Source organism: Phacochoerus africanus, chromosome 9, assembly GCF_016906955.1.
Source record: "Phacochoerus africanus isolate WHEZ1 chromosome 9, ROS_Pafr_v1, whole genome shotgun sequence".
Lineage (NCBI taxonomy): Eukaryota > Metazoa > Chordata > Mammalia > Artiodactyla > Suidae > Phacochoerus > Phacochoerus africanus.
Genome location: NC_062552.1, coordinates 30,794,671 through 30,807,572, shown reverse-complemented (window position 1 = coordinate 30,807,572; position 12,902 = coordinate 30,794,671). Strand labels below are relative to the sequence as shown.

The 12,902-nt window shown below is 40.7% G+C and overlaps 1 protein-coding gene across 4 annotated transcripts in view; it reads right to left on the bottom strand.

The window, feature by feature from the left end:
* The window catches only part of COL21A1 (collagen type XXI alpha 1 chain), a 203,594-nt gene that overhangs the window by 26,978 nt on the left and 163,714 nt on the right, over window positions 1–12,902 (bottom strand). For 3 of the 4 annotated variants that reach the window (XM_047796213.1, XM_047796214.1, XM_047796215.1), the window contains 4 exons: window positions 8,110–8,154; window positions 4,873–4,926; window positions 1,941–1,994; window positions 732–785 (listed from right to left, as the gene is read on the bottom strand). In XM_047796213.1, coding sequence (XP_047652169.1) covers window positions 732–785; window positions 1,941–1,994; window positions 4,873–4,926; window positions 8,110–8,154 — 207 coding nt within the window. Of the gene's footprint in view, window positions 1–731; window positions 786–1,940; window positions 1,995–4,872; window positions 4,927–8,109; window positions 8,155–12,902 lie in introns of those variants that run through there. The other variant, XM_047796217.1, reaches the window with a different exon arrangement.

Genomic DNA, 12,902 nt, shown 5'->3' with positions numbered 1-12,902 from the left:
CTTGCTCATTGGGTTGAGGATCCGGCATTGCTGTGAGCTGTGGTGTGGGTGGCAGACCCGGCTCAGATCCCTCATGGCCGTGACTCCAGCGTAGGCTGGCAGCTGTAGCTCCAACTGGGCCCCTAGCCTGGGAACCTCCATATGATTCGGGTGTGGCCGTAAAAAGACAAAAACATAAAATAAAATAAAATAAAACAATAAAAACCACTCTCTTCTGTGGAAACTAAGTTTTGTTCTCTTTGCTCACTCTGCCTACTCCTGAACTGCTGAATTTTATAGTAGATTTTTAAAGGCTAGATGGGAACTGAAAATCTGATGGAGAGAAACGTCTGTCATTTGGTCTAGAAGAAAGGGGTGAAGGCCTCTGAGTTCCAAACTGAAAATAAAGGTCCATCCATCACATCAAGGGAAAAGCCCCTCTGTTCAGCTACAGAGACGGTCTTGGGACCAGAGAGGATGCTCGGGAGCACCCAACTTTTACCAACACTAGAAAAACCAAATCAAAGCATCCTTCATGCCTTTATTACTCAAACTATGATAAAACATCCTTAAAACAGAGATAGAATTGGCCCACATTCACTATTTGCCTTCAGGTAGCTTAATTTTATGACAAGAGGTAATCTTTCAGGTCATGGATCTTTTCTCCAAGGACATAAATATTAATCTCATCATGTAAGGGAGGCGCTCATCATTCTTTGAAAATATTTCCAAATACATCATATCACACCTACCTTGAGCCCAGAAGCCCCCGGCAGTCCCTGGAGTCCAGGTTCACCTTTATTTCCCTGTCAAGGCATCACAACCATTTGAATTTTTAAAGGTTTAGTCACCAGATAATCTGACATAGACCCTTCAAGGAATATAATTTAAATCGTTTCTACATTTTCAACTTTCCAAGAGCTTGAAACTTAGAATCTCTATGTGAAGCCTGCTTATTAAGAAAAACTCTTTTAAGCAAGGAAGTGCATGTGCATATTTATAAAGCTTTCTACAAGCCTGTTTTAGGCTGGCGGCTCCACTTAAGGAAAGAGATTCAAATCCTTAGGGACCAGCACTAACCATCAGGGTCTCGGTACTGCACGGGCTGGAGCCGTGTATTCAAATGGCATCCTCTAGGCTGGGAATCTCCATCTTTCCCTGATTCACTTTCTCTGTATGCAGTGAAGGAAAGAAAATTAGCCTCCAATGCACAGTGGGATTTTGGAAGAAGCGTGCTTCAGAAAATGTTTAGTCTGTGCGATTTTTTCCCCTAGCAGTCTAGCTTCTAGCACAGTCCTTGCTCACAGAATCTTGGAGGACAAGACCGGCTGACGGGGCAGAGAATGTAAGACAGGAAAAGGGGATTGGTTATTAAAAGAGAGGACACACCTCCTGGCTAATCAGGATAAACTGTCAGAGGTCGCTGGCTTTCAGATACACTTTGACAGCTGAAATCACAACCTTGTCAAGGTCTGGCAAAAGCCCGCAATTGAAGAGATTGGTGTGATGCCAGGAACGGGAGGTCAGTGGCCACCCAGAGCCAAGCTGGGCTCACTGGTCAGTAAAGGAAGCCAAATTCGTTTTCAACTCACATTAGGGGACATGTGACCATAATAGTTGGACTGACTTAAAGCATTTAGCATATAACAACATTATTGTACAATAGAACAGTGGCTGCTTAAATTTTCTAATTTTCCAAGTGATCAAGCTGAAGCTCTCAGGGGCGACAGGACTTGCCAAAGGTTACAGGACTTGACTGTGTCAATATACCTTGACGTCACTTAGATAATATTTTACAAAACTGGAATTTAGTAAGGTAGACTAACGGTTATCCAGAAAGGAGGTATCAGGAATTCCTGCCAACGTGCAGTGGGTTAAGAATCCTATTGCAGTGGCTCCGGTCTTTGCTGAGGCATGGGTTCGATCCCCAGCCCAGTGCAGTGCAGGATTCTTTTTCTTACCTTAGGTCCTGGTGTTCCGGGCTGACCTGGGGGCCCATCGCTTCCCATCAAGCCCTATATGTTAGTTGGGGATTGCAAGAGTAATTTAGAGAAGAATATTAAATCCATTTCAGGTTGTAAATTCCCATAATAACGAATCCACTAAAATATAATGCAACATATGTTTGCATATAATGCAAACTTCCCTATACACATCCAAATAAAGGAAAATAAAGAATCAACTATGGAAGATAGCGTGAAGGCCAGCAAAGCCCTTACAACTTGGTTGCTCAATTCACCTACCAAAAAAATTATTGGAGAGCTAGTAAAAGACAAATGTAAAGAAAAGTTTATTTTTTTCTGCACTCTCACTTTCTTCCTTTCGTCACAATGGCTAAGAATTAGATTTCTTCATAGATGTTATCTTGTCAATTTTACTTACATTTTCTATTTTCTTGAGTAATATTTTGAAAAGGTTAAAATCTAATAAATTCTCTGAAAATAATAATCTCTCTTCAAGTTACAGGTGGCTATATTTTTAACTAACCATATGATTCAAATTAAGTCAATGGTAACTATTTCAACAAGGAAATGATTTAATTTAGATCCCATTTAAATTAATTAATTAATTATTATGGCTGTCCCCAAGGCATATGGGAGTTCCCAGGCCAGGGATTGAATCTGAGCTGCAGCTGTGACCTACACCTCAGCTGTGGCAATGCTGGATCCTTTAACCCACTGCGTGGGGCTGGGGATCCAACCTGCACCTCTGCAGTGTCCCCAGCTGATGCAGTCAGATTGTTAACCCACTGTGCCACAGCCGGAACCCTTAAATTCCATTTTTAAATACTATTACATTAAGAGTTCCCTTCATGGTGCAGCAGAAATGAATCTGACTAGAATCCATGAGGATTTGGGTTCGATCCCTGGCTTCACTGCCTCTCTCAGTGGGTCAGGGATCTGGTGTTGCTGTGAGTTGTGGTGTAGGTCACAGATGCGGCTTGGATCCTGAGTTACTGTGGCTGTGGTGTAGGCTGGCAGCTGCAGCTCTGATTTGACCCCTAGCCTGGGAACTTCCATATGCTGAGAGTGTGTCCCTAAAAAGCCAAAAAAAAAAAAAAAACAACTCAAAAAAACCCCCCCAAAAAACCCCAAAACAAAACTATTACATTGAAAATATTTCCTTTCTCTTAAACATAACAAAGGAAATGTGATGAGTTAAAAAATTCAATTAATATCATCAGAAAACATAATCTCAATATGGTCATATTGAAAATAGGATGTCATCACTACTCTGCTTTGCTATCAATTTAGGGCATTATTGCAACTAAAAATGTTAAATATACTAGTTCATAGCATGGTGTATAAAATATTAGAAAGGTTAAATACAGATATTCTTGAAGTTAAATGAAGTTCTATTCAATACCTTCATTTTCTGGTGGTGAACTTAAATGCTGGTAAATAATCAAGCTTAACTTAGTGTTTTAATGAACAAATAACTTGGCTGTGATGGTGGAGGTAGGAAAGAGTATTCCATTTAAGAAGGAAGAATCTTCTTTTAAACCTCCCCCAAACTTGAATTCCTACCTAATGGACAATATTTTTCCTATTTACTCTTACACGAAAAATTCACCAAATCTTTCACCAAGCACTATATAAAAATATCTGCTTTGTATTATTTATTTATTTATTTATTGCTTTTTAGGGCCGCACCCAAGGCATATGGAGGTTCCCAGGCTAGGGGTCTAATCGGAGCTACAGTTGCCAGTCTACTCCACAGCCACAGCAACTCGAGATACGACCTGAATCTGTGACCTACACCACAGCTCACAGCAATGCCGGATCCTTAAACCAACCCACTGAGCGAGGCCTGGGATCAAACCTGCAACCTCATGGTTCCCAGTCGGATTTGTTTCCACTGCACCACAACGAGAACTCCAAAAATATCTGCTTTTTAAATACACATAAATAAATTAAAAGCCATAAGCTATCAAACATGTTTTTACATAAATGCTTTTTACAACGGGGTTCCCATCATGGTGCAGCGGAAAAGACAAAAAACAAAACAAAACAAAACTTTTTACTTAAAAAAAGCTATTACAGGCATTTAAATTCATAGATTAAAATCAACATCACTTATAGCAATAAACTTTTAGCAGTTTTTTATGGAACCTGACACACAATAGAATTTTCATAATGTCTTTCTTTTTTGTGTGTGTGTCTTTTGTCTTTTTAGGGCCATACCCACGGCATATGGAAGTTCCCAGGCTAGGGGTTGAATCTAGCTGCAGCCGCTGGCCTACACCACAGCCACAGCAACACCAGATCTGAGCTGCATCTGCCACCTACACCACAGCTCGTGGCAACACTGGATTCTTAACTGAGTGAGGCTAAGGATCGAACCTTCGTCTTCACGGATGCTAGTCAGATTGGTTTCCACTGAGCCACGATGGGAACTCCCGGATTTTCATAATTTCTGGTATCAAATTTATGTCCTCTCCACTCTCCAACCTTCTAAAATTATTTAACTCTTTTCATATCTTCCTAGACTATCTGTTCTGAACATATCTCCCTCATTAGTGTAATACATTTATACATTTTCTAAAAAAATGAAAAACAGAACAATTATTCAGTTTTAGACTTTTTCATGGTACTTGGTGGTTTTTAAAAATAAATAGCCAGAATATTTGTTTTCTGGTTTATCTAAATAAGGATTCTTAATCTTTATTTGGGTAGCCAACTTTTTGAAGATCTGAAGACATCTAGACTCCTCCAGAAAAATGGACATAACCTTTTTCATACAAATGGATGCTATTTGTGGACTCCAACAATCTCATTGCTGCATCCTGCCCTCACCTCATCCCCCAGTTTTGTGAACTTTAGAATAAGAATTCCTGGTACAAAGTAACATCCTGATATTTCAAACAACCCGATAAGAATGACATTAACATACAGGTATCCCTGGAGCTCCTTTTTTCCCTAGTGGTCCTGGAGGCCCAATTTCTCCCTAAAAAACAAATACAGATCAAATTCAAAACTGTAAAATATCAATTTATTTATACAAATGTCCTCCTAAAACATTAGGGAATGAAACTCAATACCAATCCGCCCAGTTTGTCTGCCTCCCCTTCCCCTACGGTAAAACAGAAGCAATGTACGGAAGAAAGATCGGGAATCTAACACCTTGAAGACCTGGGCCTAGGGTCTGTGGAATTACTAGGTCAACTATTTCATTAGGAAATCAGGAATAGCACTGTCATTTTTTTTTGAAGGAAGACCTAGCAGTTCACACCGAGTTGGTGAGGTGAGACCAAAAGAGGAAAAGAAAAAAAAAATTGCATGAAGATTTTCCTTATTTTTTCATAATTTAAGAGCTATGATAGTAAACACGAATTTAAAAAAAATCGGCGTACAGAATGATAGCGTTTAGACTTGCGCTTTTAGGACCGTGGCTGGCCTGATATTCCAAGAGGTTGTCTGAATCCAGAACAAAAACCCTGGAAAGCACATCCTCCGAGAGAGTGCTGGTCTTATGAGAAGCAGAGAAAGTCTTCCAAAACTGCCTATTTTAATAAAATACACTCTGGGTTAGGACTCAGTATGAGGATTTGGAACCACAGAAACCTGCCAGAGGTTAAGACGCAGGAAACAAGAGGGCTGGAGGGGTCTGAGGTACATGCTCAGCTCTTAGGAAACTGAATATTGGGCCAGCCATGGTCAGAGGGCAGAGTCTTTGATACCCACAATGGCTCGGGACTCACCAAGGGGGCTGAAAGGATACCCAGGGCCACCAGCAGGTGGCCCTCCACGCCCCAGGTAGGCTGACAGGCCAGCCACCAGTGAGGATGAAACAATGAGCTCAGAATCAAGAATAAAGACAGGGAGGCAGAAAACCACAAGACTGAGAGTCCACAGGAGTAACAATGAACCACAGGTGTTAGAACTGCTAGAAACAGAATTTAGAACTAGACGCAAAATCTTTTTTTTTGTTTTTTTTGTTTTAAGGTAGGTTCTCACATTTTTTCTTTTTTTTCCTACTGTACAGCATGGTGACCCAGTTACACATACATGTATACTAGATCTGAACTTATTTATTTATTTATTTATTTTTGTCTTTTGTCCTTGTAGGCCGCACCCTCGGCATATGGAAGTTCCCAGGCTAGGGGTCTAATCGGAGCTATAGCTGCCGGCCTACACCACAGCCACAGCGACACCAGATCTGAGCCGCATCTGTGACCTACACCACAGCTCACAGCAATGCTGGATCCTTAACCCACCGAGCGAGGCCAGGGATCAAACCCACAACCTCATGGTTCCTAGTCGGATTCATTAACCACTGTGCCACAATGGGAACTCCTAGATGTGAAATCTTTACACACAAAAGAATGGAATCATGAAAGACTATTAGGACAAGAGACTATCAAGAATAAAAAGATACTAAAAATTTGGGGAGTTCCCGTCGTGGCGCAGTGGTTAACGAATCCGACTAGGAACCATGAGGTTGCGGGTTCGGTCCCTGGCCTTGCTCAGTGGGTTAAGGATCCAGCGTTGCCGTGAGCTGTCATGTAGGTTGCAGACTCGGCTCAGATCCTGTGTTGCTGTGGCTCTGGCATAGGCCAGTGGCTACAGCTCCGATTCAACCCCTAGCCTGGGAACCTCCATATGCCACGGGAGTGGGCCCAAAGAAATAACAAAAAGACAAAAAAAAAAAAAGATGCTAAAAATTTGGAGTTCCCATTGTGGCTCAGTGGTAACGAACCAACTAGTATCCATGAGGATGTGGGTTTGATCCTTGGCCTTGCTCAGTGGGTTAAGGATCTGGTGTTGCCATGAGCAGTGGTGTAGGTCAAAGATGCAGCTTGGATTCTGTGTTGCTGCGCCTGTGGTGTAGGCTGGCAGCTGCAGCTCAGATTTGACCCCTAGCCTGGGAACTCCGTATGCAGCACCCGCGGCCCTAAAATTAGAAAGAAAAAGACATTAAAATTTTGAATTTCTAGGAATGAAAAACATGATTGTTTAAATTATTTAGATTAAAAAATCAATTGATGGTTTAAACAGCAGATCAGGCACAGTGAAAGGAAGAATAAACAGACTGGAAAATATATCCAAAAATTTTAACCAGAACTTAAGAATCAAGGATGCAAAAATAACCTGTTAAGAGGCGTAGAGGGAGTTCCCGTTATGGCTCAGTGGTTAATGAATCTGAGTAGTAACCATGAGGTTGCTACTGGCCTTGCTCAGTGGGTTAAGGATCCGGAGTTGCTGTGAGCTGTGGTGTAGGTCACAGACACAGCTCAGGTCCCGAATTGCTGTAGCTCTGGAGCAGGCTTGGCAGCTACAGCTCCGATTAGACTCTTAGCCTGGGAACCTCCATACGCTGCAGGAAGGGCCCTAAAAAAGACAAAAAAAGAAAAAAAAAGAGAGACATAGAGGACAAAATGACAAGGAATAAAATATGTTTAACTAGAGTTCTAGAAAGAGGGAACAGCAGGGAATGAGGAGAAGCATCATGGAGATAAGGGCTGAGTCAATGGAAATAATTCCGCAGACCTAGGAAGCAAACTGAATTCCCAGCAGGATGAAGAAGCAAAATCCACATCTAGATACACTGCAGGGGGTCTTACGAACCCTGAAAACAAACTGAATATCTTAAAAGAATCCCAAAAGAAGGGACAGACCACTTGCAAAATGAGAGTAGATTTTTGATAGTTAAGCATGGAAGTTGGGTGACAAGAGGAAATTCTCAATATACTAAGAGGCAATAATCATCAACCTTGAGTTGCATACCCTAAAAAATGATTTCTCAAAAATAAGAGTTAAAATAAAGATATTGGTAATTTAATAAAAGCTGAAAGTTTATACCCAAGATATCTGTACTAAAGGAATTTCTAAAGATACAGTTTAGGAAATAGTAAAATGACCCCCAAAGGGTGGTCTAGGAATACAAGGTAGAGAAGTAACCAAATAAAATAGAAAGCATGTATGCAAATCCAAATTTATATTATCTGTAAACAACAATGAAAAAATCATAAGGTCAAAATAATAGCTTCTGAAATTACATCATGTTGGAACCACTAACTGTTGCCATGAATGTGGTAAAAATGTATTTTATATGAATAGACATCACCATTTTGTCCTTTTCATAAGCAGATCCCAAGGCCCAAATTTTTCAACTTTCATTAATACTTACTTTTTGTCCCATTAATCCTTGGTTTCCAGGAAATCCTGGGATTCCCTGAAAAGAAACAAAGTAGATTTTTAACAAAAAATTTTAGATGTATCATTAAAGAAGAATAGGTCACAAATGGAGTTTTAACTTCTAGATAATGCAGATCATCAAACATATCTATTGACAGCATAAAACAGCTACTTACAATAACAAAATTTTGGAAAAGGAAAAATTTATGAGATACAGTGTTACATGAACATCCACTGATATCTAAAGTTTTTTTTTTTTTTTTGTCTTTTTGCCTTTTCTAGGGCCACTCCCGCAGCATATGGAGGTTCCCAGGCTAGGGGTCTAATTGGAGCTGCAGCTGCCAGGCTATGCCAGAGCCACAGCAAGGAGGGATCTGAGCTGAGTCGAGTCCGAAACCTACAACACAGCTCACTGCAACACCAGATCCTTAAGCCACTGAGCAAGGCCAGGGATTGAATGTGCAACCTCATGGTTCCTAGTCGGATTCGTCAACCACTGAGCCACAATGGGAACTCCCTAAAGTTTTAAATAAAGGCATAAGGAGGCGTTCCCGTCATGGCTCAGTGTTTAATGAATCGGTCTAGGGACCATGAGGTGCGGGTTTGGTCCCTGGCCTTGCTCAGTGGGTTAAGGATCTGGTGTTGCCGTGAGCTGTGGTGTAGGTTGCAGATGTGGCTCGGATCCCGCATTACTGTGGCTGTGGCATAGGCTGGCGGCTATAGCTCTGATGAGACCCCTAGCCTGGGAACCTCCATATGCCGTGGGAGCGGCCCTAGAAAAGGCAAAAAGACAAAAAAAAAGAAGGAAAAAAAGAAAAAGAAAGGCACAAGGATATTAACCTTGCCTCTTCTTTCAGACCAATGTAAGCGATAAGATATTTCACTGGAACACTTTCCTAAGTTACTTATAATTGCAAAAGGACTGCCAGTTCATAGGAATTCAGATTCAGCGCACAACAGTTTCAAAGGCTCTCATAGTTTCCTGACCCTAATTAAAAACAAATGAAACTAAATGACTTCCTTCAAATTGAAACTAAACAATTTCCTCTGAATTGAGCCGTGGAATGCCCAGGAACCTAACTCCTTGTGTAAGATTTGGGGAGCTCCCTCTTAGTGATTCCCTTGCTGATAAAATCAGGGAGAAAATGCAGACCAGTTTGCAGAGGGACAGAACTGTAGAAAGAGCTCTTTCACATGGCTCAACCCAAAAATACAGGTTCTCTAGCAAGATTCAGAGGAAATTTATGTTAATTGTCTAAATTTGAGAATAACGTGAGAACAATTATTAAAGGGAAAGCAATTCTGTTATCATTCAATGCATTGACCAAAATGATCATTTCTCACCCCAAACCAACAGTGATCCATTTTTCTTATTCATTTTTCTTACCTCCTTTCTTGATAACACTTCAGTTGAAATTACAGATATATATGTGTATGTGTACACACACACACACACACACACACACACACACACACACATAGACTATGGCAAAAAAGGGAATTTGAAATTTGAAAAACATGGAAATTGGGCCCCATCAGTATCTTGGCATCATGAGGGTTTTCCAAGAACAGCACTGGTCCTCCGTAAATCAGGGCAGGTGGAGAGACCACTGTCAGTGAGATGAAGCATCTTCTATCCTAGGGAGGGGCTGTCAATGTTTCATTTTCACATCTTGACTTTTATTAATACTGGCCCATGTGTTAGCCACAATTATGGTGCAGGATACAGCACATAATTCCAGATTTTTTTTCCTTTCTTTTTACGGCCACACCTGCAGCATATGGAAGTTCCTGGGCTAGGGGTGGAATTAGAGCTGCAGCTGCGGCCTACGCCACAGCCACAGCAACACTGGATCAGAGCTGCATCTGTGACCTACGCTTGTGGCAATGCTGGATCCTTAACCCAGTGACTGTAGCCCAGGATCAAACCTGCATCATCAGGGTCACGATGTTGGGTTCTTAACCTGCTGAGCCACAACAGGAACTCTGTGTTCTAACTTTAAGATCCAAACTTCAAATCATTAACTGGAATTTGGTCTGATTCTATTTGGCTCAATTCAGTTCACCGTGGCACCACAGAAAACAAAATTTGTCTGAGAGCCATGACCAGCTAAGCATATCAGCTGAAAACACTAGCCTTTATAAACATACCAACTAGAGAATAATATAAAATATAAAAATATAAAGCATGGTGTACCCTATCAGCACTCTAAACATAAAGCAAAAGTAAAGAATTGAGTTATGAGCATAAAGAAATAGAGTGATATGAACTGTGACTTTCCAGGGCAGAAAATGCATATTCTCAATGCAATCAAATTTGATATGGTTCAAAATGAAAGCAACAGACCATGACGTGGCAAGAAACCACCCGTAACCAACTCCCGTTCAAATACACACTCACACAAACTCACCATAATGATTAAGTTCTGAATTTAAATAAGATCTGTCTGTAAAATCGTATCAGATGTAAGGCGGCCATACATTGTTCTATGCTAAACCTGGTGCAGCTGTGTTGATGCCATGTCCCTTGGCCCCAAGAATCCCTAAAGAGATCTTGCATTTGCCCCCATGCAGTGGGTCCTGAGAAACTGAGCTTCATGCTGCAGAGTCTTCGGAGACTTCAGGTTTCATCCCCATTCAAATCTCCAAGGTCTGAGGCAACCTAATTAGTAGGAATTAGTTACTTCTGTTTCTTTTTTCTTTTTCTTTTCTTTTTTTTTTTTTGTCTTTTACCATTTCTTGGGCTGCTCCCAGGGCATATGGAGGTTCCCAGGCTAGGGGTCGAATTGGAGCTGTAGCCACCGGCCTACACCAGAGCCACAGCAACGCGGGATCCAAGCTGCGTCTGTGACCTACACCACAGCTCACGGCAACAGCGGATCCCCAACCCACTGAGGAAGGCCAGGGATCGAACCCACAACCTCATGGTTCCTAGTTGGATTCGTTAACCACTGAGCCACGACAGGAACTCCAGTTACTTCTGTTTCTTAAGCCTTATCCCATTGTCAGCAAGGCTACATCCTCCTTCTGGGAAAAATGAAATTATACCCAGGCATCCCGAAGCAGCGTTCTGGCCTCCACCTCCCGGGAGGCCTCGAGAGCGCCCCCCACTGCCCGGTTCAATCCCTGGATTTGATCAAACACCTTTTATCTGAATAATTCTAATTCTGAGCACGGTCTACATTAGGACATAGCCACACATCTTACATTAGTTCAACGTATCAGATATTGAAAATATTTGGGGGATTTCATATTAGGAAAAAACCAGATTCCTGTGGCTGTTGACTGTCTTTGTGAGTTAGTAAAACATTAGTATGTGTCATAGATATGGAAAGACGTCATAATATCTTCTAGGTCCAACTACACCAAGAAGTATTAAATACTTATTTTATAAATACCAAGCCAAAAATATATAAAACTATGTAACATTAAAGAATAAAATGTAAGGAGTTCCTGTTGTGGCGCAGTGGTTAACGAATCCGACTAGGAACCATGAGGTTGCGGGTTCGGTCCCTGGCCTCGCTCAGTGGGTTAATGATCCGGTATTGCCGTGAGCTGTGGTGTAGGTTGCAGACGCGGCTCAGATCCCGCGTTGCTGTGGCTCTAGCGTAGGCCGGTGGCTACAGCTCCGATTTGACTCTCAGCCTGGGAACCTCCATATGCCGCGGGAGCGGCCCTAGAAAAGGCAAAAAGACAAAAAGACAAAAAAAAAAAGAATAAAACGTAAAACTGATTTATAAAAGCAATTCTTGGCCCAGCTAATCAAAAACTATGAGCACGCATGGAATAAAAGACTGTTGAGAGGGAGGTTCACCAGAAGAACAGAAACCACTCAGAGATATCTTTGTTAATGAAATTCTCCTAGACAATATTTTCCTGGGCTCCCAATATGTTTACTGAAATTGACTAAACTTTGCCCATTTTGCATTAGTAGAAATATTCAAAATGATTTGAAAGTTACCAGTTTGTTGATCCAAAAGTATTTGGTAACAATTACTTCATAGGGTAAATGTTCTTCCAAGTAGAGTATTTTATATTTCATTTTCTGCCTGTGTGGTTTTGGGTTCAGGCAACTGCGAACATGTATAAGTAAAGACAGAAACAAGTATTTTATTTGGTGAGAATAAAGGGACACATTTCCTCCACTTCTGTGATTTCAGTTCGGGTTTGAGGAAGAGAAGAAAGTCAAATGGAAAATTCTGTGTAATGTGGTGGCGAAAGAATGTTGACATGAAAAAATGTTCTAGAAGCTTCTATGTAACCATTAAACCATTGTTGTATAACAAAAAGTCATTAAAAATAGAAATGCATAATTTTGAATAAAGGGTTTGGCTTCTGTTTCCTGGAGGCCACTTTATAATGAAGGAAATGTGTTTAGGATACATTACTTAGAGAAAACAAAATATCGCTTTATACTTTTCCACATGCAATGGATGCATTTACTTTCCTCTGACATTAGAGCATCTTGGATCAAATCTGCTGTTAAGTAATTCAATAATTTCAAGGTATTAAAATCATCTCTTCAAATCTATTCAGTTAATGGTATTTTTAAATTAAAGATTTCAATCTTCCTAAACAGTTGTAGAGATATTTAATATTGTAGTTATTAAAACATTAGGAGCATATTATTTTTCTTCTATCATATCAATGTGATTTATTCATTTCTAAAGATGCAATGAATAAAATATACATATATGCTGACAGTATAATTCTTATTAGCTGCAAACATTACAATGATTATTAATAAAGAGCACAGAAGAAGTAGTTAAAAATTTAGACACTGTA